Source organism: Hippoglossus stenolepis, chromosome 8, assembly GCF_022539355.2.
Source record: "Hippoglossus stenolepis isolate QCI-W04-F060 chromosome 8, HSTE1.2, whole genome shotgun sequence".
NCBI classification, from domain to species: Eukaryota; Metazoa; Chordata; class Actinopteri; order Pleuronectiformes; family Pleuronectidae; genus Hippoglossus; species Hippoglossus stenolepis.
The window spans coordinates 22,381,392-22,407,629 of NC_061490.1; the positions used below are offsets into that span (position 1 = coordinate 22,381,392).

The following is a 26,238-nucleotide window of genomic DNA, read 5'->3' on the forward strand; positions in this document are numbered from 1 at the left end:
AGTTTACTTTAAGTTGCGAAATAAAGAAAGAAAAATTCCAGAAAATGTAAATAAAAGTCTAATGCAGTTGTATGTGAAAGTTTGGGCAACTTCAATATCTTGTTGACATGAAATAAAAATGAGATAAAAAGTTTTTTTATTCAAATTGTTATACACAAGTATTTATTTCTTATTTCATCCACTTTAACTTCATGTGACACTATAACCACCAAACATTCATTAATTGAAAAAAAACACTCACTGGTTTATTTACTAGTAAATACAATGGAGATTAAAAAAAAGGAAAACCCTGCATGATAAAAATAAATTTAAAAAAAGTTGTTTTAAGAAAAGTAAAATATAGTTGCAAGTGTTCATTTGGGCAAATCCAATATCTTGTTGACTTTAAATTAAAATCAAATCAAATCGAATTCAAACACAGTCACATTTTGATTTACTTTTCATGTGGCACGTAACATAATGACTCATCTGTCGGACGTGGGGTGGAAATATTCTGCTGTGAGGTTGGGTGGCAGCCAGGAAACCAAAATGTGGGGAAGAATAGATTCGGTTAATTCTGGAAGCCAAACTCCTGCAATCGCTCAAGACGCTGAAGAATCCACCATTTACTGCTTCCTGTTACTAAACACTGACTCAGTGGGGTGTCCACACTTTTGCACACACACCACTTTTTTAAGTTTGAGAAGTAAAACAGTTCCTTTGCTATTTGGTAAAATCATAACTTCTAATGTCTGTTTGCTGCAGGGGTTTGATTTACTTCATTTCACTGTAAGCATGAACAAAATGTGGAATTCAGACCTTTGCGTATATAAACTATAAGATACTAAAATATAAGCTTTAATACATTGTTAGCCTACACTACATTTTAAATGGCAACATCTGGATACTGTGGATTCATGTTTCCAACGTTCTGACTTACATAAGTTCATGTTCATATATTTGTATTTGACTGCTTGATTTGTGGATGAGCTGATAAATGGAGTGAGAGTTATAATTAATATAACCGGTAATTACTTTTGTTGTTAATATAAACCCATTGTGCACTTCTAACTTATCAAATGTGATGATTTGTTTGTATCCTTAAAGTTTTATGTCCAAGTAAATAAAGTATCTTTGGAGTTTAGAGTTTCACAAAAGAAATAAAGAAAACTCTTAATCGAATCTTAAGCTTAATCTTAATCTTAAAACACAAGAGCTCAACTAGTTAATCAACAGAAAATTACGGAAACTGCAACATCTATTTAAAAACAGGCAACAGCATACGCAAAAAAAGTTTTAGTGGTACTACAACCTGTTATGGAAGTAAATTAATGAATAAATAGTTTGAAATGTGGGTCATTTTCAAGCCAAAAGTAAAAAAAGAGACTTCAAACTTCAAATAATGTGACATTTATCATGATACTGATCAATATTGACTGATATGAAAATGTTTATCTTGACCTGGTCTTTCTGCTCATGTCCTCCAGCTCTGTGTTGATTATAAGGAAGAATAACAAGAGTGTATTTTTATTCTCTGACTGTTATTGTCTGTGAGTCTCAGTCTGGGTGGAGATCAAGTGCAGCCTTTTGAAATCAGAGCTCACTCAGTCGGTTTTTAATGAGGTGGCAGCAAAAGAAAAATCTCTGTATCTTTAGAAACCATTCGACAAAACAATGGCCCGTTTAAAAAAAAAAAAAAACACTCAGCCAAGTGTTCGCTGAAGAAAGTCTGAAATCACAGCGTGAGTGGCCGCAGCAGATAAGAGCGAGTCCAGGGCCTTGTATAAACAAACACACACACACACACACACATCTGGAAAAGTGGAGCCGGGGGAAATCGTGCGCGTCGGTGGGAGAGCAGAGTCGTGATTGGGAGACAAGGACACAACCAGGATAAAGTTACACAACAACACGTGAAGTGATTAACAACTGTCTGCAGCAACTATCAGCTCAGGAATCCACCTCCAGCCCCGTGGGTCAGACCAGGTTGAATTAACATGGAGCAAAAGGCACGAACTTTGATTTGATTTGATTTGAAATTATCTTGTTTCATTAAAATGCTTAATAATGTAACTTAATTTAATTAAAAAAATATAAATAAAACACAAATGTAAAAGTTGAGTAGAGAAAAAAAAATACTTTCCCCGTAAAATGTAGTGCGAATCTTTTCTGCATCGTTAATTCTGTAACGTAAAACTTTTCATAAACACCTTTAACGATATGTTTGTGAAATATCAGCCAATTTGTATCGGCCAACGGAAATATTCTGCGGTCACCGGCACAAGATGGCAGCGTTCATATCTGGGTTATTTTGGCTTAATTTCTGTTTTTCTCTTTTAATTTTATTTGAAATTTCAATTTTTTTAAGCTTTTCAGGAAGATCGAGGAGATCAACGCCAACATTGTCGTGTTCTTCCGCCAAGTTTTCACCCTTAGTCAAAAAACTCTAAACCAACTTCCACCATCGTGGCAACCGCGTTCATAGAATCACTTCCTGTTTGGCAATTTGTCTTCAAAGTAGAAGCGCAACTTTCTTTCTGCTGCTGCAATGCTTCATATCGAGCTGAATTACAGAGCTTTTATTTTGAAGAGTCGTTAACTTGGGTCTGAAAATTGTGTCGAAAGCTCAACCGACCTGTGAAATAACCGACATGTAATGTATGAAAAAAGAGCAAGTAAAACATTCAAACTTCAAATATACATATAAACCACACAAGACAACAATAATAAAGCAAATTCAGTTTGATTTTTAGGAAAAAACGTTCACTTTAAAATACTCACAGCAGATAAACCAGGTAGGATGAACCCAAAGTTTTCTGACTTCACTCTGCACCATAGACTGTTTATAAAAATCTCTGCACCCAACGTCCAGCGCACAAACAATAAAAAGTGACAGGATATTGTCGACTCACTCATGACAAGGAATAATCCTGAAGAAGCTCCACAGCAGCGACACAGGCCAAGTTTTAGAACGGGCCCTGCACCAGTCTTATAAAACACAAGATATATATATGAACTCGCTCTAGTTTAGATTTTAGTTTTCCTCTCTGGACAGAAAGATGTTGTTGATTTCATGAGAAGCAGCTTCACAGTTCCACAGTGTGTTGGTGACTTCACTTCCCAGGAGAGAGAGAGAGACAGAGAAAAGAAAAGAGAGAGAGAAATCAGTATAATAAACATTTTTCAGAAGGTATAGTGAGGTCATGTCATATCACGTCATTCATATCATGGTGCGATATGAAGTTTATAACATATCCACTAATATTTTTTATCTCTGTATCTTTTTGGGCCATATCCTTCAGCTGTATGTTGATTATATGGACGAATAACACGTTTAATAAAACATAAGATGTACTTTTATTGATCCTGAAATTCTGAAATGACACAGCAGCACAAGGAAGTAGCCGTGCAATAATTAAAATATAAATAAAAAACAGACAGTACAATAAAACAAAGTATTTTACAGTTGTAGGATCAAAGTTGTGTTATTGTGCCATTGTAATATACAGTGTGCATGTATTATAAAAGAAGTATATGATCTGTTTTTGATTTTAGTTTTTCTCTCTGTGCAGAAAGTTGTTGATTTCATGAGAAGCAACTTTCACAGTTTCACAGTGTGTCGGTGACTTCACTTCCCAATTTAGAGAGAGAGAGAGAAGACAAAGAGAGAGAGGGGGGGTAGAGAGAGAGCGAGAGCGAGAGAGAGCGAGAGAGCGAGAGAGAGAGCGAGCGAGAGAGAGAGAGAAACGTGTCATCCGGTTATGGTCTGCGAGTTAAAAAAAAAAAATTCTAACTGCAATGGTTTGCGCCATAGAGCCAATGCACCCGTGCATGAATTGAAGAGAAGTTAGAAGAGTAAATTAAAAGAAGTTTAAAGGGACAGAAGTGACTCAATGACCCAGAGGCTGCTCTGCAATGGACTGTACGATAAAGGTAAGAGTAGTGATGGTTTGTAGAACTGCTGCTGGTTGTGGAAGTGACAGGCGGACACCCACATCAGCCCCGAGTCTGCTGCTGAGTGAGAGAGTCCCCACTCTTTCCTTCTTGTACAAAATTTCCTCTTCCTTCCCGTTCGTGGTTGTATGTCGGCTCTATAATAACACAACTAACCGCTGCATCTTTACACTCGCACAAAAAACACACTAATTGGTCGCCGCTCAGCCGCGCGAAGGGAGGATTTCCACGCGAACGACTTTTCCGACCTCCACACTCCTCGTTGAATTGCTGCGTTTTTCTAATCTCGCAGAAACCGAATAACTAATTCCTGAAGAAGCTGTATCGGACACAGCAGCTGTTGTTTGTTTTTTTTTCTTTACCGAGGAGTAAGTCGAAGGGATGCGGGGTTTCACTGGTGCGCAACGGGCAGGTGTCCATGAGGGCGCCACGGATGAGTTTGGACGCAGTGAGCGCGTCTTTCTCGGGGCAGGAGGATCCATGTCCATCAGATGACTGGTACTTCACATTTCACACCGTTACAGCCTCATGTGTCCACCTTCTCTCGACGAGCCGGTAAATGTTTGCAATGTTTCCGTCTTCTGAGAAACGCAGAAATAAAAGGCCTCGGTGTCAGCATTTTACAGAGAAGAGACTTTTTAAAACTGAAAAACGGATAATTGCGCAACAAGAGAAAAGGGAAATAATTGAATCTGCTGCTGTAGACCCCGTTTATAAGTATATATAATACGTTATATATTATGTGGTCTATATAGACTCATTGTATTCGTTGTTTATTAATTTTTTATCGAATCTGCGTTTTGGCCCACAGGGTTTTATTTCTGCAACTTTCTCGCAAACTTTCGACTTATTTGTTTTCGTCTCCCGGAAATACTTACAGTTTCAGTTTAACTTCACTTTTTAAAAACTATGTAATGTGATATATTTGACATTTCAACCAAAACCGTTTATAAACTGGATTAAAGGGCATTTGAAAAAAAAAGAGGCCTGAGTTAATAGAGGAACTAATATTTCTACTAATCTCTCTCTAGTTTCGTTTCTAAGGCATAATGTTTATGTTGACGACACTGATGCTTTTTAGACACGGTTGATTTTGTGATTTTAAAAAAGAGCCAGTGCAACAAAACCATGAATTTAATCATTTCTTTTGTGCTGATCTATATTGCTGCTGCGTGATACCCTTTATTTTTCAGACAGTTCTTCTGTTGGACTGTGTCGCAGCAGATTGTGCGTTTGAGGTTATTTTAAGTATAATTTATAGCAGCAAACGGGAGCACTTGTCAGGTGTCGTTATCTGAACTCTGCAGGCTTCCTGTCTCAAACCTCAGACTTTCCGCGCACATTTCCGTTCCCTGGACAAAAAAAAAAAAAAAAGAAAAAGTCAAAGAAAAAGTCAAACAAAGCCTCGGCCGAGAGAAACGAGGTGGACAATGTGTTTAGACTGGATGAGGTGCTGCGTGAGTGCAGGAGGAGAACCGGGCCTGTGGCTGGGAGGCCTGCAGGGTTGGTGCAGGAGCTGAGCGCAGCAGCTGCAGCAGCTCAGGCCTTTGCAAAATCAGCTCGACTGAACTTTTACTTCTGCTTTCTGCTACTTGCCTCAGACACGGCGAGGGCAGAGGCACCAGGCTTTTTGCACAACTTGTTATTGGATAAGCTGTTGTTGTTTGGAGCTACATTTGGGGGGTTTCAATCCACCTTTAGGCCTTATCACCGCAAACTGAAGATGGTCCAGTTCTTTGAAAAAAGCATAGGCTATCTGAAGATGGTGGATTAATCATAAAAACTGTAGATTCCTCCACAATAAAAAACATCACTACAGCCCTATAGATTCTTCACACTTCTCAGTTGCTGTCTTTTTTGGACCAAATGGTGAGAAAGTAAATTAAATGATGATGAAAATAAGAGTTAGCTGCAGCCCTAACCGCAACATATCTTGAATTAATATCAAAATAATAATTATATTGCAGAAGGTATCATGAGGCCACGTCATAAAATAGAAATCTAAATGATATAGTCCATATATACTTATGTAGGGATATGAAGGCCGGAATACATTGAGGCCAATATAAATATATCGATATAATTGTTCAGCATTGAAGAAGCACAGTGAGAAGATATGCGACATTGATTGATTGACCTCAGATTTATTACATTTTTGTCATTCTCTGCTCCTTAAGAAGAGTTTAAAACTACAACCTTCCCCCAGGAGCAAAAATCTACCTTTAAACTTATATAGACCCACAACAGAAGTTAATGTAAAATCCTGTGTGGACGTTGCTTTTAAAAGTCTCTATGCAGTTTAGAAACCGGACATTTATCCTCCATAAAATGCAAAGAAACATCCAACACAACACAAATGAAACCAGCTGCAGTGAACCTCACTGTAGGTGTTAGGACCAAAATAGGTCACAAACCAGCTTCTTTAAATAAGAACATTCAGTTATGTCTCCAAAAATGGACAAGCGACGACTCTACTGCCTGCAAAGATCTTTTAAGTATTTTTTTGATATAAATCATATTATTGCTGCTTGAAAGGATGGAGCTGTTAACCACATCCTTGGTTGTTGCCGTTTAGGGCATTAGCTCTGAACTTTTCTGTTTGTAATCAACCCAAACAATTCATTTAAACAGAGATATATCTTTATTCTACAAAGTAGGTGAATGGTTTTAAAGGTGTAGAGATTTAAAATGATCCTTTAAGTCACATTCAAAGATTAGATCATCTTGAAAAAAACGAAATCTTCTCAAACTAAATATATATTTTTCTGCTTTTCAATTCAAAATTGCTCAGAAAAAACAAATGATTAGCCGATAAATCAGTCGACCAACCAGTTAGTGTAACCGATTAAACCGATAAGTGGTTAAAAGCTTAATTTGTAAAGATAAAAACAATCCGTTTTCTCTTGTTTTTCACGGTTAACTGAATTTCTTTTCACTGCAATCACGTGAACTTTCAGTTTTCTTTGTTTTACAGAACAAATTATTAAACTGACAAAAGAATTCATAGATGAATCGATAATGAAATGGCACCAAATAGAGCATGTGACTCCACCAAGGCCGAACAAACACTTAATTACTAATAATGTCTGTGTTATCCTGCTAACAGGTGAAAACATAACTTCCTTAGCAGCGGATAATAATCATTAGTCACCAGATGTTGTTCGGCTTTGAAGAAAAAACAAACAAATGTTTAATAATTTATAACTGGGAGTGAACATTTTAAATTGTCTCTCAGGCTGCTCCACCCACATTTAGTGAAAAATCATCTGGCTTTAAACATTTGAGAGGCAGCACCAAGCCCCCCCCCCCTCCCAATGTCTGATTCATAACTTGACATAATTGGGGATGGATCTTTTTATATAGAGCGAGACCGATGCCAATATTAGGGAGTAAAAGATTCCCAATACCAAATTTTTACTTTTTAAATTGGCAATTATTCCAAAGTTGTTATCAAACCCTTATGACAAAGAAATGTAAGTGAGGCTTGATATTTTACAGTTTAATCATAAACTTTATTATAAAAAACTATAAGAAAACACAAGTACAACCGGACATATTGAGAATAAAAGTAAAAAGTACATGAATTCAGATCTCATCGGCCAACCAATAAATTAAATGGAGAGATGGACTAATGCATTATTGAGTTTTGTTGATTGGATTTTTTGACAGTGTGAAAAATATAAAATATCAACAACATTAGTCTTTAAAACACAAAAGAAAGAAAGAAAATCAACTTGTATGTAAAATGTAAGAACAACTTCACATCTCTTCTGCATCGTTTACTCTGTAAACTGAAAGTTTTCATACCAGCAAACATAAACACAGATACCGATGTGTCCGAGAAAGGCTCATATCAGACATTTCTATCGACCAAGCGATAAATCGGCCGAGCTGAACTTTTAGGGTTAGGCAACCAGAGTCAAACATGTTGTACTTTGATTTAGTTTTTTTCCCTTGTGAAGCTAAAACCTAAAAAGAAGTAAGAACCTCACTGTCGTAAACAGGCTCTTCGTTTGTGCAAGACGAGCCTGATGCAACCCGCAGAGCTGCTGACTTGTAGCCGCGACAAAAGTTTCCACACAGGACTTTTCATGTCGGCGCTCTCGCTGCGAGTGAAAACTTTCAACGGTGTTTTACTTTCAAACCCGACAGAACCAGGTTGTACGTTTCAGGACCTCGAGGCCCAGTCGGCCCCGAGGAGGTTTTTTAAAGACTTGTTTTGTGTCCCTGAGCAACGGGCTGAAACTTTCTGAACAGGAAGTCAGTTGTGGCATCAGCGGTCAGGCCACACTTTGGTATATTTCTATCAGTGTGCAGAAAAGAGAGAGAGAGAGGGAGGGGGGAGATAAAGAAAGAGCGGGAGTGTGAGTTTGTGGTTGTGAAAGCTGAATGTGCTGAAAGCTGAATGTGACGAGCGGCCGTGAGTCACGATCTTATCAACAGTTCTGAGTGTTGAGCAGCAAAGAGAAATCTATCGTCACAACAGAAAATCTTCTTTAATTCAACTTCTTACACTCGACCCCCAAAAATACCTGTTTTTAAATATATGAGTTATATATATTCGTGTTTGATTAGTAAGGAAAATCCATCACTTTAAACTGTGCCACCTACAGACTGTATATAAATTTGAGCACTTCATTTCTGGACGGTGTTATGAAGTGTCGTCCATCTTTATTTCCAGTCTAGGTGACCCCTACTTCATTTAAAGTCCTTAATTCACAATATGACATTTTATCTTCTTATTGATTTGCAGTATTTAGTATTTAAAAAGGACAAATCCACCGTTTCTACACATCAAAGTCTGTTAAGAGCATGTGTGGAAAAAAAAAGTCATTGACTCCAGAGGGAAGCTGTGTGACGTGTGTGATTAACTGCCTCCAATGATGGTTGTGCTTCGACAGAGCTGTGGACAATCGAGTTGCATGGTGGGTAATGTAGGCGCCATGTTTTGACGAAGAAGGAGAGTGATATATTCGGTTCTGCTACAACAATTTGAACCTCGTTTTTAAAATTACATAAAATTCTGAGATTCATAGGAGCTCAAAGTTATTTTCACTCGTCTTTTTATTTGTTGGTTGGTTTGAACGGATTTCCACCGCACTTGGCGGAAGGATGTTGGGGTCAAGAGAAAAACCCATTAAAGTTTGATGCAGATCCAGATCCAGATTTTTATTACCACTTGCTTTAATATTGTAAGATAGGGCGTTTTTCCCCGGGTAATAGTTCTTGTTATCTATAAGTGAATTTAAGGGACTGTTGGGCTACTGAGTGCGGTTCCATTATCTCTGTCCTTAAATATTGAGCAACCTTTCTCAGGTTTCATTCATTTGATACAAAATCTAACTTTTTAAAAGTTTTAAATAAAACCCTTCGCCTGTGCTTACTTAAGAAGAAGGCGTATGTGAAACAAAGGTTTCTGAAATACCTCATGCACGTCTGTATCAGTGTCTGCAGCCTCAAGGAAATGCCGAACTGTGTGGCATGCATCAAGACGCGGTTAACAATGCCGAGGCAACAATTGAGCTAAAAACAACACATAGGAAAACAGAAGAGAAGAAAACAATGCAAAGGCGGCACTTCAATCAGGGCTGCGCTCTTCGTGCTGTCCGATGAACCCGACCCCCTCTCCACAGGCCTTTAGTGTTGTTTTCCAGCTTTAAAATGACCCACATTTTCACATTGTGCCCCCTCCTCCACCATTTCCTCTCTCTCGGCCTGTGCCAAAAGGTTCCTCTGCACATGGCGGCCAGGTTTCCTGTAGGCCACTGACAAAGCACGGCGCTGACGTACGAGCCCTGAAGACAATGCTCAACTCTTCTAAACAAACACGCTCTTGCTCAGACGGCCGTGGTCGCATCGCACGTGCACGCGCTTAATGCGAGCAGCAGACGTGAACAACAGGTCGGGTGTTTGCCCTCGCTAGTGCATGAGATGAAAGTGCCATTTCGAAGGTGCTGAACACAGGAAGACGGACTGAAATCTCGATTACACCCCTCCCCCTCCCGTAACCCCAATCCTAACGACAAAATAAAGCTGTGGTTAAAGTTACTGATGTGTTTTTGAAGATTAGGCCGCCTCCTGACTGCCTTCACACCATTTCTAAACATTTCTACTTGCCATGTCTGTTTAGACAAAAACATTAGTACAAAATTTTCGGTCAACTACAGGGGGAATACCACTGAAATCTAACATTGTAATGGATGTGGAGGAGAAAGGTGAACAAGAAATGGTCCAAACTCAAAGTGCGTCTGTTTAAGTAAAGAGCTGTCTGAATTCAAGGACACTGCTAAAAAGATGTGAGTTTTCCAGTTTGGGATCAGTAAAGAACATTTACTAATTTAGTCCCTTACTTTCTTTGATCAAAGTTTTATAAAGGTGGAAATCTGTCTGTGCTCGGCCTGTAAAAAAGGAACTGTATTGTTTTGATTTTAAAGGTTCAGATAAACATGTTGTGCTGGTTTTGTCACTTCGACAGCTCCACTTGAAGCATCTCAGTTTGAATAGAGTCTGTACAGGAAAACAAAGTTTCCACAGGTTGTGACGGGCTCATTAGTGTCAGACTCTGACCGCTGTGGTTCTGTTGGACAGGAAGCTCTGTCCGTGGTGAGCGAGGATCAGCCCATGTTTGAGCCGCCCTACCCAGCAGCCCCGGTCATGCACATGAAGGTCGAGATGACGTCGCCAGGAGTTTACGGCCAGGCCTCCAAGCAGAGCCCCGAGGCCGCCGAGCCGGAGTGGGTGGGGTCAGCGGCGCAAAACCCTGGGAAAAGAGGCGAACACGTCAACGGGACCAGGTGAGTCAGGGCTGGGGCCACAGGGGGCCACAGGGGGCAACGGGTTCCCGGTAAACTGACTGTGGCTTTGTTACGGTTCCATTTCAACATTCAGGTGTTTCCCAGATCCTAAACGTATTTGTTTATTGCTCATTTAACAAATGACCACTGATGGTGTTTTTACTTTAACCATGTGGGATTACACATGAAGTAACTAAATACATTTACTCAAGTATTCTTCAGGAAAAGTACTTTATAGACACTTCATTGTATTTCCTTTCTCTGCTTTTTAAAAAAAAGAGAGATAGAGAGAGTGATAGAGAGATGGAGCGATAGAGAGGGATAGAGATAGAGTGATAGAGACAGGTGCCAAGCACGATAGAGAGATAGAGAAAGCAATTAAGAGAGATAGAGCGATAGAGGTAAAAAGAGTGAGAGATAGAGAGAGATAAAGATGAACAGAGAGCAATAAAGATAGATAGAGTTAGAGAGAGAGAAAGAGAGAGGTAAAGATGGAGAGAGAGCAATAAAGATAGACAGATAGAGCTGGCGAGAGCGGGAGAGCGAGAGAGAGGTTAAGATGGAGAGAGAGCAATAGAGATAGAGAGAGAGAGAGGGATAGAGAGAGCGATAGACAGGTAGAGAAAGCAATAGAGATAGAAAAAGAGATAGAACGATAGAGAGAGGTAGAAAGAGCGATTGATAGAGAGAGAGAGACAGAGACCGAGAGGGAGAGGTAAAGATAGATAGAGAGCAATAGAGGTAGAGAGAGAGGGATTATACTCATATGTAGTATAAAATAAGTGATGTGCTTGAATTGAGTTTGAACTCAACAACAGCAGCTGCTTACAGGAGACAACAACCTTGCTCTTTATAAACCTGAAATAATATTACTGAAAAACAGAAAAACGGTTCATAGCTAGATCTCTATTAGCGTGTTGATGCTGTATAACATTTACGAGCTTTATAAGACATGTTAACGTTCACACGTTTCCTTCTCCTCTCTCCGTTTCAGCCGTGAGTCCCCTGTGGACTGCAGCGTCACCAAACGCTCCAGACACATGAGCAACGACGGGGCCCCGATGCCGTACCAGGCCTCGTACGTGGAGCCTCGCGTCAGCCCCCAGACCGCCACCCCGCCCAGCAGCACCACAGAGGAGAAGAGGGTCATCGTGCCAGCAGGTGAGCTGACTCACACTCACACTCACACACACACACACACACACACACACACACACACACACACACACACACACACACACACACACACACACACACACACACACACACACACACACACACACACACACACACACACACGAGCTGCCGGTCGTCCTCCATCACCCTCCATCACCCTCCGTCCATCACACAACACTGTCACAAGACGGTTTCCCAACAGCGGGCACGCACTGGGCTTGTGCAACGTGGATAACTGAATCAGAGATGGGCACAGCGTGTGTTTGTGCATCAAACTCTTCTTCCCCAAAATACCACTACTACTACCATTAACTACTGTGACTCTGAAGTACTGCAACTACAACATCAGGGTTTAAAATGAATGATATTTCGTGTAAATTAGTATTCAGAGCTGTTATGTAAATACAAGATTTTTTATAATCCTGTTTTTAACCCTGGATAAATAACCAGAAGTGACTTCTAGAGTCAGACGGATATGGATTTCTCGGGGCCAATGAGGAGAAAACAAATTTAATTTAGAGATATATCAGCCAATATATAAATAAATAAATAAATAGCAATGAATCATCCTGAAATATTTTGATTCTTCCAGTTAAGTGTTGAGTGTTAGAAACGTCATCAACTACGTCATCACTTGTTAGGAAATACTCCAGATATTTTGCAGAAAAAGTTCTGGAAAATGTAAAAACATGTGACTCAGACATTTGGGTTCTCACATACATCCCCTCTGGAAAATTTCAGGAAAATGTGCCGACTTCACGTCTGAAAAAAAATCCGCTTTAGAGTCAAGTTGCTTCATATTTGATCCAAGAATCTTGATGAATATTCATCCCGAGAGTCTCAGTGAATTTCCTCGTCTTTACAGAGGAAAACCACTGACACAGACTTAACTTGAAGTAAATTATGTCATTTCTATCACCTGCGGTGTCTATAGTCCATTTCATCTTCACTTCACTTCACTGACCTGATGACATATCTTACATTCTCCATCCTGCCCAGTTCAAAGTGCAGTGAGTCATCCTCTGGAGGGTCACCACCTCCGAGAGTCGACGATTAAACACTCAGTTCGCTGGAATTCAACGAGACTCGTCAATGAGTCACCGGCACCGAGTTACTCTGCTTTATAATTCGTGGATATTGCATCACTGTAGAAACGTGTCGACCAAGGACAACCGGGAGCTGAGGGTGTGGCGGCCTCTGCTTGCGACTAAAGCTCCTGCCTAATATTACAGGCAATTCTCCACACAGTCATTGTTTGCTACTGGAAACGATCGTGTACTTTCCAGAATGAGACTCGATGCATTTTATTTCTTGACCATAAAGGTCTGATTCATGGGATAAGACACGATACAAAATAAGATTTGTTTTAAAAAGGCACAATAGCTATACCCTGTATATGTACATGACATTGTGTACTTTTCAAACCAAGAGAGTTACATGACAAAGCAACACAGTGCTTTAGGTTTACTGAAGCAACATCTTATTCAATTAAGCTTTAGTTGAAACAAGCAGATATTATATAAAATATCTTTCCTCATTGTACAACTTCCTGTTTACATGACTTTTTTAAACGCCAGAAAACCAGAACAGCATTTATCTCAAATTAATAGTTCACAGATTGTACTCTGCTACAAGATGATTTACTCCGACAGAGTGAGACACCAGGTTATAAATGTGTGTTATAAATCTATCAGGAGTATTTTCCTGATCATTTCTGTGCGCCTCTCCTCCCTCCACCCTCTGACACCAGATCCAGAGGTGTGGACACAGGACCACGTGCGACAGTGGCTGGACTGGGCCATCAAGGAGTACGTCCTGGAGGAGGTGGACGTCATGCTCTTCCAAGCCCTGGACGGCAAGGCCCTGTGCAAGATGACCAAGGATGACATGATGCGTCTCACGTCGGCCTACAACGCAGACATGCTGCTCTCGCACCTCAATTACCTCCGGCAGAGTAAGACTGCACCCCCCCCAGCTGATGGGTCTGGGTTTTAAATGTTCTGGTTTACATCGTTCTCTGGCACAAACGGTTTCACTCTTCTTTATTTTAACACTCATATTCAGTCCTGGTACTAAACTCAATTTGATATGTAATAATAATAATAATAATAATACAAACATCTGGAAATACAGGGGCACTTACGACATCCTCATGTCTTTTGTCGATTGTTCCCTTTTTGCTTATGGAGGTTTCCTGTGTGTGAGGTTGTCGTGATTTCTGATGCTTTATTTTGTTGTGTGGCAGCAGTGATTTAGTTTCTGCAAGTACTTACTCATGTTGTACCAGATTACTTAAATTAATGTGGTGCTCAAATAGATCAAAATGAACTCAAGTAAAATTTTTGGGTACTTCCTCCACCACTGTTTCAGTTTCTGTTGCGTCAATACTTCATCTCACAACATTAAACATGACACTACTGCTGAGGTATTATGGATTTTATTTGCATCTTATGTTAAATGTATATTTTTACTTGTTAACGTTTCTTTGGTTTTTGCTTCAGGTAGCCCGACTTTCTCCTACCCCACAACTCCCACCAACAACACCCCCCCACAACAACCCAGACTACAGGTGAAAGCAGGTGAGGTCATCCAGTCTCCAGCAACACCTACTTTCTCAATCGGCTTCTTACCAGGAGCAACAGGGGGTTTTTGACAGGAACGCACCATTTTCTGCGAAAATCAAAAGAGTTTGTCGTTTGAAAAGCGATGAGTTTTTCTTCTTTATGAACCAATCGGGATTCAGCAACATTTAAACCCTCATCACGTTTCAGATGACAACAGCTCCACCAAAAACATTTCCACTCCAAACTTCTGAAGTATTTTCAATGAAGTACAACTTTGAATGCCAAATGCGGACATTTTATATTTGCTCTATTGTACTTTTTTTTGGATTAAGAATCAGTTATTTCTTCAACCACTCATTATGTTACATGACAGTAAAAATCACTTTTAGTTCTATTTTGATTTAACTGTGTCCAGGTTTGAATCACAGCTCAGATTCAGGTGTGAAAACTACTTGAATTATGTCAGGGTTATTTTAAATGATGCATTAAGGAATCGTGTTACATCATTTTAAGAGTGTAAAAGGTTTCGTGCCACAACTCTTGAGTGAACAAAAAACTTTGACGAGTTCCAAATTCAACAGCCAGTTTCAGACAGGAAACAGCTGCACCGGCACAGGAAGTTAGGGGGGGGTATCGGTCCGGCTCCTGGGACACAATTCACAATCTTGTGGAGCAACAGAGGCGGCTTGAACTAATAAAAAAAATATGCTCACCCAAGAAACTGAGGGTCATCTTTAGACCCCCAAACGCTTATCACGTCCATTTACTGACTTCCTTCCTACTGAAGCTGTCCCGTCCCACTGTCCACTTCAAAGCCTTTTTATACCAAGTGTTGTCAATGTCTTATGTGTGTGTGTGTGTGTGTGTGTGTGTGTGTGTGTGTGTGCGCAGAAAGCGGGTTTGATGAGATCAGCCGCAGAAACAGCTGGCCAGCAAACACCATGACAGCAGTGCCTAAAGGTAACACAAACAAAAACTGAGGGTGATATGAAACACGAACCACAATGATGAACTTTTCAAGCATGAACAAACGTCTAAAAATTTACTGAATTCAAAACTGCAGCTGAGGATCAAACCATTTCTTTAATTCTTTTTCTGATCTCTAGGTTCCTCCATGGAGCACCAGCACGGCACAAGAGTTACAGACCCAGCTCCAAGAATTGTGCAAGGTACGACGGCCTAGTTTGGCATAACTGACCCACCCACATTTCTAGCTGATGGCAAATGGCTGCACGATAAAAGGGAATATTTGTTTTGACCTCATAATCAGCACTAATGACCACTTTGTTTTACTTCATTCATTCAGACTCACATTGTGTGTTGGGTGGAAGAGTGTGGGGGGGGGGCAGCAGAGAGTGACGTATCTGTTCCTCCAGCTGTTGGAGAAACAGCTGGAGGGACAGATAACAAGTGACTTCAAACATTTTAACTTTTCTTGACGACAATGATTAACATGAAATTTAGGGGGAATTAGTAAAAACCTTTATCTGCGAGAGACAATATGTAAAACTAATAATACTTTTTTATTTCCAGACCCATATCAGACACTAGGGCCCATCAGCAGTAGATTAGCCAACCCAGGTAAGAACCAGAACCACAAACGAGACAGACCAACAAACATGATGACACAAATGAGGCCTTTACACTGTCTGCTTTGGCAACATGGGAGAGAAAAGCGAGCAAGGGCTGGCACGCACTGACTTTCCAAAATGAAGTAAACCTCAAGCAACACCTGTTGTGTCAGCAAAAGTTGCGTCACGCTTGCACCGAGATAAAAATCCGGCTTCCCTCCCAACCCCCAAAAATGACTGTTTGCCCTGCTGTTTCCTCACAGAAGGCCAAGCCCTCAGCTCATCCAAGAACCGAACGGGCAAACAAAGTCCGTACAAGCTCCCTGACCCCAGCGCTCACAGGCCTGTGGGTAGGTTTCTGCCCTGCCGTCTCACACGTCCTCCAAGCCACACAGTGAAAAGGTCACATTTGATTTAAAAAGAAAACAACTGATGTCATATTTTAAGGAAATCGATTCAAGCACAAAGAAAAATAGAATTTCACTCAGTAGAGTGCACACCTACAAAAACATGACGTCCTTGGCAGAGGTAACAAAACAAGCTGTCAGAGAAAGGAGCTGTCCAAGGTCCTAGAAAAACCAAATTCATGGAGTTGAAATCTTTTCACCTCTTTATTCAAAATGACTTGATTTTAAACATGACTTGATATTTTCACACAGATGACAACATCCTGCAAAATTTTCCAATATTACCAAGAAAAACAGAACAGACATTTCACACAGCAACATCCACCACCTGCACATTTTCTGTCTTGATTTATTCACTTAACTCTTCCTCTTTATTGCCCCCCCACCCACCCACCCCCAGGTTCAGGGCAGATCCAGTTGTGGCAGTTCCTGCTGGAGCTGCTGTCCGACAGCAACAACGCTGGCATCATCACCTGGGAGGGCACCAATGGCGAGTTCAAGATGACCGACCCCGATGAGGTGGCCAAGCGCTGGGGCGAGCGCAAGAGCAAGCCCAACATGAACTACGACAAGCTGAGCCGCGCCCTGCGCTACTACTACGACAAGAACATCATGACCAAGGTGCACGGCAAGCGCTACGCCTACAAGTTTGACTTCCAGGGCATCTCGCAGGCGCACCAGAACCACTCGGCCGACGGTGGGATTAAGTACCAGACTGAGATGTCTTATGTCCAGCCCTACCACAGCCACCAGCCCAAAATGAACTTCATGGGTGGACACCCAGCACCTATGCCCGTCTCCCCCGGCAACTTTTTTGCCCCCCAGTCGACGTACTGGAACTCCCCCAACAGCCCCATCTATCCTGGGTCAGCCATGACCAGGCATCCCGCTACCCACTCCCACCTGAGCTCGTACTACTGAGGACGGGGCGTTTCACACCTGACAGGGAAAACATGGCAGAGGACAACACGTTCACGTCTTCCAGGATGAGCTGAACCCCGTCTGAAATGAAGGTGATATGACGCTGCGGTCCGCTTGATGAGGGCATTAGGAAGTTGTCTTTGGCACATTCTTTGTTGAAAATGGGCAAAATATGAGGGTAAATTAATTCTGTGATGAATGTAAAGGATTAATATCGTACTCCTCGCCTAGTTTTCTTTTCTGAATACACTGAAGACAATATATTAACGGTTATACAGTTATGATACCAAGTTTTTTTTTTTATTTGTACATTGATAGTAAACTGTAAAGACACAAGTCAAACCCTTTACTGTGTGAGTAGCACAATGGATAGCATACCTGCAGTTTTCACATTCAATGTGACTGACATTTGTAAAAGAGAAGTTGTACAGAATGATTCTCATGTAGCGATGTAACATTTACTCATGATGTAAAGCTAATAAATGATGCTTGTACCTGGAAGTCGACTCCTGTGACTAGTGACATTCGCAGATTGTGGAGAGAAACGTTTTTCTCTCTTTTATTAATCTGCAAAATACAGTTCTTTGTTTTGGAAATATGCTTATTGGTTTTCTTGCCAAGATTTAGATGAGTCTGATTTCTCATTGTTGCCTTTGAGGATTCAGAATCAAGACACCACTCATCTCTCTGTTCTGTGTAAATCTACAGCCAGCAGCAGTTAGCTTAGCTTAGCATAATGACTGGAAACTGGTAAATAGTAGAGTAACAAGATCAGCACCTTTAAAGTTCTGTTATAAACACGCGATTTCATAATCCAGGAAATATATATGCTAAGATAACTGTAGCTTTAGTATGAATCACAGACCGTGCATAAAGATGGACGACATGGCAGCTCCCCAAAAGTGAAGCCAAAGCGTGTTGATCACCTCCTAGAGGCCGGCTGCACTACAGGCCGTAAACCTTGCCTCCTCCATGTTAGTGGATGGGACGAAAACGAAGCGAAACTTTGTGAATGAAAGCTGAGACTGACCCATTGGTCGATTGGTGAATCGGCAGAACCTCACGACTGCGGCTCCATCCCCACGATCACTGCTGCGCGGACCCTGGCTCCAAATCCACACGATGGCGGCGTTTGAATCCAGGATATTTCAGCTTCATTTCTGGATCGTGAGATGAAGTGGAGACACATCATCTACCTTCTTATCCAGTCGATGTTATGGAGGAACAGATCAAAGTTTGGTATAGATCTTAACTAACTTATTGGATCTAGTGTATCTTTGTTTCAAAGTAAATAGAATAAGCTCATTTCTGAAAACATTGATCTATTCCTTTTAAGAGATGAGGCAATGTGGCATATTATGACAAGTTTGTACCCCAAAAATTATTCTGCAGAAAACATCAGCACCTAACTGACTTCCATAGACCTTCACATTTGAGCGTTCAGCTCACTAGGCGTTGTGTAATGAAGCCACACATGCTGAACTTATCACTGTTCATATGTCAGCTTTATTTCCCAAAATCAAAGATTTCTTCAAATATTGTGCGCGATTCTTTGACCTCCTCATCCTCCTTCTTCTTCTTCTTCTTCTTCTTCTCTTCCTCCTTCTCTTCCTCCTTCTCCTTCTCTTCCTCCTCCACAACAGCAGAGCCCTTCATCACCTGCCTCTCCTCACCTTCCATCTCAACCCACGTCACTCCTCCACCTCCGAAGGGCCACTCCTTCACCTTGTTCTCCACCTTACCCATCTGAGTCCCTGCTTTCTCTTCAGGCTGTGGCGTCGTTCTCCGTTCAGTCACCTTTCTGGTCGTCTCTGGCTGCGGTGCTGCTGCAGTAGTAGTTGTTGTTGTTGTTGTTGTTGTGGTGGTGGTGGAGGTGGTGGTGGTGGAAAGCCTCTTCCTCTTCGGGGTAGCAGTAGGTTTCACTTTAGGTTCTATTGTCCACGGTTTGCTGCTGATTGTTTTGGTCTCTGGAAAATGTAGAATTTTTGCAATTAGAATATAGTCAAATCTAAAATTTAAAAAAATAAAAGAGACATTTATTATCCAAGGTGATTTAAACAATACAGAACTTGATCCCTTTATGAAACCACATTTAAATTCACTATATCCAGGTTTTTGGGATCTGCTCCAAATTACACACACGCATAGATATCAGTCCCTAAAATACACCTGATGTTTTTCATCAAGATATGCAAGATAAACAAAAATGCCAAAAATGTTGAAGAAAAGGATAATAATAATAATCAAATCCTGGATCCGCACCAAAAGCAATTGGGTTCTTTTCTGATCCATACCACATCCTGCCACCACATTTTGTGCTAATCCATTTTAGTTTTTGTATAATCATTCCAACTAACTGACAAACATACTTTCCTGGGTGGTGGTAATAAGAGGAATAAGCTGCTCCGGGCCTTAACTTAAAAAGCTACAGTCACCTGAACAGATTATCTCCAGACTTTTACTGTGGACAATGTGAGAATCGAAGTCTCACCTGGAGACGCAGCAGAGCGGCAGTTGGAGTCGCAGCAGGAGCAAACTGAATCTGATCCATACAGTTCAACCCATCTGAGGAAAACAGGGATGAGGAGCTGATTCCCTTTTTATATTTCAATTTCTACTACTCATTCTTCCATTTATTCAAAAAGAAAACAAAAAACTAACCTTCCTGCTTTCAGGTCATAGTTGCAGGACTTGGCTGTTGGTGAGGGCACAGACGTGCCCACAGACATGTCGCAGTGCATGTAGAGCTGCTGTAGGAGAGTGAAGTCAAGATCAGTCTCAACACCGTGTTTAAACATAAATCTGACAACTTGTAGCAAAGAGGCTGCAGAGAAACTACGTCTGAGACACAGAACTACGGTTGAAAAAGAACAGTTTTTCGCCGAGAAGCATCTTCCCTCACCTGGTCCGTCATTCCCTTGAACAAGAAGGCATCCACGCTGAATCTCACAACGTTGTTTTTGTACGGGATGAATCTCGAGTGACTGTCCTTGCTTTCAACCATACACCTTCAATCGGAAGAAAAGATGGCAGTAACATACTTGACATATTTCTTTTTGGGATAAATATGAAAAGGTACTCGGTTTGTGAGAGTCGGGTGTTTGTTACCCAAAGTTTTTCACAACTGGAAACTGCAGCGTGGAGGTGTGGGACTTATCAGCGGTCACGTAACACGAGTGGACGTACAGTCTCTTGTCCACGGACATGGACGGGGCCTCGGCCTCAAAGTACATGGGCTTTCCGAGCACGTACTGATCTGACGGAGAAAGTCTTTCCCACTGAGCTGAAAGACGGACGGAGGAAGTCAGGCAACGAGACCAACGGCAGCTTCAAGACTCTTCCTCAATCATCAAGAGAAAAATTAAAGTCAAAACACGACACGGTTATCATTGATTCATTTTTCAGATATTTACAATGATAAAAAGAAAACACAAATTCAACCAAATATATAGAACATGAATTAAGAAAGTATTTTGTTATGTTAAATAAAAGTTTTCATGTCAACAAACATAAACACTGATACCGAATCTGATAAGGAAGGTTCCAGGAGGTTTTACCATTTCGTGGAGTCAGACTGAATTGGGCTCGGTTCTTCATGGATTTGAAGATCTTGCGCATCTGCATCTTTGGTTTGTAGCCAATCTTGTAGGAGTACTGGTACCTTCACGGTTAAATACACGGTTAATGAGGTTTTGATGATATAAAAATCACAATAACTTGAGCTCACAGGTCAGGATCCAGTCTCACCTGTTATAATAACAAGCCACAGACAGGGTGAAGGGCACGGCTCGTCTGATTGGTCCTTGGAGCTTCGGTGGATCATATCGCAGAGTGTTTGAATAGGCCACTTGGTTATCAACTATCTGCAAAGACACACAGTTATCAAACTGAGTCAAAAGATAAAACTGAAAAAATAGAGATAATCACAGTGACTTTTTTGCAATTTTGCTTAAAAATTACTTTCACACCTGAAAGTCTGAACCAAGCCTTAGATTTCCTCCTGGACAGTTTTTCATGCTGACTAATCTTTTCTTGCTTTAACCCGTTTTAGTAAATTGTTTATTTTATTTGAAGTAAGTGTAGTTTAATTTAAAAAGTCTTCAAACTATATAAATGTGACACAAGTCTCAATTTGCTAGCCGGAAGAAAACTTTTTTACTTTGAGTACATTTCAGAACCTGTATTTTTATACTTTAACTTAATTTAAGGGGTTTAAATCACTCCTTATACTTTTACTTGTCTTTACTTTAAATCTGTACTTCTACTTGAGTAAAGAATGTGTGTACTTTTACTACCACTGCTATGTATAGTATGTGGTCACCGACAACACATTTTAGTGAACGGCCATGCTCATAGTTAAAACAAGATTGATCACCATTCATCCTCTGGACCAAACAATGTAATTTCGACTTTCTATCTCACTATTTTGACTTTTTATCTCATAATTTCGACTTTCTATCTCATAAATATGACTTTATCTCATAATAATGCCTTTTTATCTCACAATTATCACATCTTATCTCATAACTATGAATTTTATCTCACATATATGACATTTTATCCAATAATTATGACTTTCTATCCCATAAATATGACTTTTTATCTCACATATGAAATTTCATCTCACAAGTAGGACCTTAGATTCTTTATATATTATGAAGGCTGAGTTTCATTTGTCTGTCACTGGCTGATTTGTGCCTCCAGCTCCAGCTCCTGTGATGGATGATGAATCAGACTCACGGTGCGTTTGGTTCCACACGTGTCGAAGTCGTATTCAAAGTAAAGGTGTTCCTCGGTAGAGTTGCTGGTCTGACATGTTCCCAGTCGGAGCTGCGGCTGGGATTCCCCGGTTCCCAGCAGGCTCGTCTCCACCCGCACATGCATCCTGCTCCTCCAGCACCAGGTCTTCACCGGGTCTTGGGACGCGCTGGGCCGGCTGGTGCCGGGCCGCGCCGCCGGGATCAGGAGCTCCCGCACGGCCTCGGGTAGCGGCTCCTGCCTGGAGCCTCTGGCCGGAGAGAAGTGCTCCTTCCGCACCAGCGGCAGGTTCGAGTCCAGGAACACGGGGAGGTGCAGGTATGGCGGCGGCAGGGTCCGTGTCTCTCCGTGTCTCACCTGGGCTGTTGGGTTTGCGGCCTCCGCCCTGAACATGGCTCCTCCATCAGTGGAGATCAACAGCGGTAAGAGGGACAACGAAAGGTACAAACACATTGAATCTGTATTGATGAATGTTTTCTACGTGACTCCACAGCAGCTGAGTTACTGTTTCATGTGATCTCACGTTCGCTCAGATTAACAACACCTGGCGCAACCACGCGGACAAAACGAGCCAATCACAGAGCAGAACACGCCCCGTGCCGCTGGACGTAAACCGCTGTTTTAACCTGGGAACAAATATACAAATTGGATTTTTAACCCGTATTCGATCCTATTATGGGAAATTAAACGCGCCGAATTATCTACTGGAAGTGTCTGTTTCTTATGTACTGTTGGATGTATTGTTACCTGTTAGTGAGTTGAACTGACGTTGAAGAAAACTTAAAAACGTGACGATTCTCAGGCAAGTTTGGCCCCGGTTTCAACAGATGTTGTTTATGTTGTCGTGCTCATCTTGTTTTGTGTTGTTTTGTTCTGCCCCTGTTTTCTCCCCATGTATTATTATTCGTTATATATGTATATACAAACTACAATCACTAACTTCCTGTTGTTGAACTTGCACCTGTCCCCTTCACCTCACTGTTTTCCCTCCTCGTCCTGGGTTGAAACCACCAAAAGGCTAAAAGTTAACCAGCTGAATCAGGTTTATCTTCCCATTTAAAGAAAAGTGAGCCCAGTTATCTGAAGCACTGGGGAAATGGCAGCAGACAAAAACAAAATGGCCCCTTTAGTAGTTGTTTTTAATGTTCTACTTTTAGGTGTATTATTCATATTTAACCTGGTTTAGTGAGTGTTCTACTTTTCATCAAGTCAAGAGAAGCACATGTGAAACTAATAACATCAGCACTGGCTGAGAGAAGTTTAATTGGGCATTTTTCACTACTTTACAGACTGAAAAAGTAATTTATAAAATGAGAAAATACGTTTCCCAGTTTCAACTTGATTTATTTCTTCAAATGAGGCAGACCTGTGATGTGTGACTGTATAAATGAAGATGACTGATCAGTGGACACAAGTAGTTTATTTCATCACAGTTTACTCTCGTCCCTCCCAAAACAACCAGGCAGACATGTCTTTTAAATGTTGTTAGAAATAATGAGAAGAAAATATTATTTGTCCATATTCATGCAACAAAACTCGGTTTAGCACAGATTAGTGCACAGAATGAATCTGAGTGCAGTGTCAGTCTATCAGAGGTAAGACAAGTCTCCACTTCACCTCACACGTGTCAAACTAGTTCTCTTTCACATTGCCGTCATATGTTTCTTTTCCCATTCACCAGACAGAGTATGAAAGAAGTATTGTGAGTAGTGGGCCAGTCCAGTTGTGGGTCGCAGGAGTCGCGGCTCCGTTGCACAGGTGTGTGCTGCAGCATTCATTGGTGAAGGTGAAGTTGAGTCCCATGGTGTATTTCTGACCTCTGACGCCGCACAGCGAGGGAAGGACGCAGCTCTTCTCATACAGCACCACACGGAAGTCTCCTGAAAGTTCATCAAACAACATCACACACACACACAAATTAAAGCGCACTGGCATTGCCTCCCTCTGCGCCTTTCTCGGTTCTTCTTTCTCAGTTTTGATTCATTTAAATTTGTGTTCAGTGACTTGAGGCGCCCTCACCGTTCTCGCCCACTGCTCTGCTGGACAGACAGAGCTGCCCCGAGGGACACTTCAGAGGGAACCGGATGCAGTCCAGAGGGGAGATGGCCGGGAACACACAGGTGTAACAGAAGAGGGGAACTGAAGGACACACGTGTTGGTTAGTACCTCAACTAGAATGGCTCTCAGTAGAGCACACACCTCAGCCAAGGCCCAACAGTCCTATTATACTCAATCAAGCTGCAGATTTCACACTCATAACTGTTAGTTCCCTTAATATACCTGATTAAACCAAGATCCATGATTTATTCATTGGGAAAATGGTTAAAATGTCGAAAAAACCCTGTCTCATCTCGCAATGTTAAAGAAAGTGAAAAAGAAACCAGGCTCTGTCCCCTGATCTGGATCCACAACAAACTTGAATGGGTTCTTCCCTGAGTCACACCACATCCTTCCATCAAGTTTCATTGAAATCTGCTGAGTAGTTTTAGTGTAATCTTGCTCACAAACACACGTGAAAACCTTACCACAATTGCAACAAACAAAAGTTCAGTGCATATTAATATAATGCTTATAACATAATAGAACATTTGAACACATGAACAAATCTACTCTGGAGTCGCAGCCCTAATGTGAACATATGCATCTTTTGTACACATAAATAAACACACACATGTTTTGCTCACTCACCCACAGCTGGCAGTAAACAAAGGAGAAGCAGAGGACAAACCAGCTTCAACATTACTGACTGTTTCTGTCAAAATATTCTCGCCGCTCGATTCTTCAGCTCTTAGCGTCGTCTCCTTGTTTTCTAGAGGAAACCAGCTGTCGTCCTCCTGAAACCCGTCGGCGTCTGGTCTCAAAGGCGTGAAGTTGTTTCCTCTGCGTGTCCAGCTGCAGGGACCTGAAGGTAAAGCTCTTCTGCTTTCGTTTGATATTCTGTTAATTAACTCCCAAGAATTCCCACAACCCAATATGTATGATTCAATTAGGCTGTTAGCTCCACAAGGATAGCCAGGATTTTCTGTTTTTTTTCAGCACTCACCGCCCTGCAGAGAATAGCCCCATTCAGATCCACCAGAATCAATGGGGCTTTGTTAGGAAACTACACTCTAGTTTAAAATCCGTATAATAAAATTTTGTATTTCGTGTTCACTAATGCAATGTTTTTTTTTAAAAATAAAGATCAGACACAAGGTCTGTGCTGAGGTGAAACACGGCAGGTTTATTAAATCCTGTTTGATTTCTTAATGGAAGACGTTGAGTTTGGTGGGAGGGCTGTCAGGTGACCTGCAGTCCCATGACTCGACGACTGAGCAGGACAGAGCCACAGCGTTACACTGGGGGGGGGGGGGCAGTTTGTCAGTTGATATGTTAAAATAAACTCACATACTTTAGTTTAATAAGTAAATAGAGGAATGTGATAATACTGTTAGGGAAGATAATCATATTAACGGGGGGGGGGTGTACTGGAAAACTGCAAACTACTCACTTCAAAGTACTGTTTCAGGGTGAAGCTATGAAGTTATATGCTCATAATAGTTATTTATGATAAAAACTATTAAATCAAGAACTTCCTTTATTAGGCTACCATTGTTATTCCAAAGCATATAGGCTGTAAGGTAAAATCCAGTGTGGCACTAAGCAGCCTGTGCATGCAACTGATCAATAATTGATTATACACAGAATTAAAATAGCAATATAAATCCACAAAAATCTATTGGCTGCCACTTTTCATAGAATTCGCAGCAGTAAATATATAAACAAATGCATACACTCCACAGCCAACGAATACAGACAAAACTGTAGTTTGTTAATGTTTTTCTCTGTTCTATACATAAATGTGATAGTTAGTTGTTGATATATTATTTTTTTTCAGTCAGTTTTAACATATTATAGCTTCCGCTTCATATCAGCTGGACGACATAACAGCTCCACAGAATTGAAGCCAAAACATGGTTATTTAATATAATCCTTATCACTCTGTTTGTTCAAGTTTTCATGTTTCATGTAAGTTTGGTTCTAATTAGGATAAAACTAAGCGACTGCACAGACTGTGGCTCGTACACAATTAACAACTATGTCGCAGTACAAAGAGTAAATGTAACTTGGTACC

The 26,238-nt window shown here is 41.0% G+C and overlaps 3 protein-coding genes across 5 annotated transcripts; 1 reads left to right on the forward strand and 2 right to left on the reverse strand.

The window, feature by feature from the left end:
• The first annotated feature begins 3,702 nt into the window (after positions 1–3,702).
• Positions 3,703–17,867, forward strand: fli1rs (Fli-1 proto-oncogene, ETS transcription factor-related sequence). Of its 3 annotated transcripts, none has more exons than XM_035164100.2 (10): positions 3,703–3,912; positions 10,522–10,727; positions 11,722–11,888; positions 13,654–13,857; positions 14,405–14,482; positions 15,359–15,427; positions 15,574–15,636; positions 16,001–16,048; positions 16,302–16,388; positions 16,846–17,867. In XM_035164100.2, the coding sequence occupies exons 1-10, from the start codon at positions 3,895–3,897 to the stop codon at positions 17,364–17,366; spliced, it is 1,461 nt and encodes a 486-aa protein (XP_035019991.2). In that variant the 5' UTR covers positions 3,703–3,894; the 3' UTR covers positions 17,367–17,867. The 3 variants fall into 3 exon arrangements, with proteins under 3 accessions (XP_035019991.2, XP_035019994.2, XP_035019992.2); XM_035164101.2 differs by lacking the exon at positions 3,703–3,912 and adding an exon at positions 4,010–4,431; XM_035164103.2 differs by lacking the exon at positions 16,302–16,388.
• Positions 17,868–18,852: 985 nt separating this feature from the next.
• zp3d.2 (zona pellucida glycoprotein 3d tandem duplicate 2) lies at positions 18,853–22,682 on the reverse strand. Its single transcript, XM_035164099.2, has 8 exons — positions 22,107–22,682; positions 21,114–21,229; positions 20,924–21,027; positions 20,475–20,649; positions 20,269–20,374; positions 20,028–20,116; positions 19,858–19,931; positions 18,853–19,333 (listed from the first exon to the last, which is right to left on the reverse strand). Exons 1-8 carry the CDS (start codon positions 22,575–22,577, stop codon positions 18,873–18,875), a joined length of 1,596 nt encoding a protein of 531 aa, XP_035019990.2. The 5' UTR covers positions 22,578–22,682; the 3' UTR covers positions 18,853–18,872.
• Positions 22,683–23,525: 843 nt separating this feature from the next.
• On the reverse strand, positions 23,526–25,377 carry LOC118113957 (sperm acrosome membrane-associated protein 4). The gene is made up of 3 exons (XM_035164106.2): positions 24,813–25,377; positions 24,144–24,263; positions 23,526–24,004 (listed from the first exon to the last, which is right to left on the reverse strand). The coding sequence occupies exons 1-3, from the start codon at positions 24,862–24,864 to the stop codon at positions 23,799–23,801; spliced, it is 378 nt and encodes a 125-aa protein (XP_035019997.1). The 5' UTR covers positions 24,865–25,377; the 3' UTR covers positions 23,526–23,798.
• Positions 25,378–26,238: the final 861 nt, after the last annotated feature.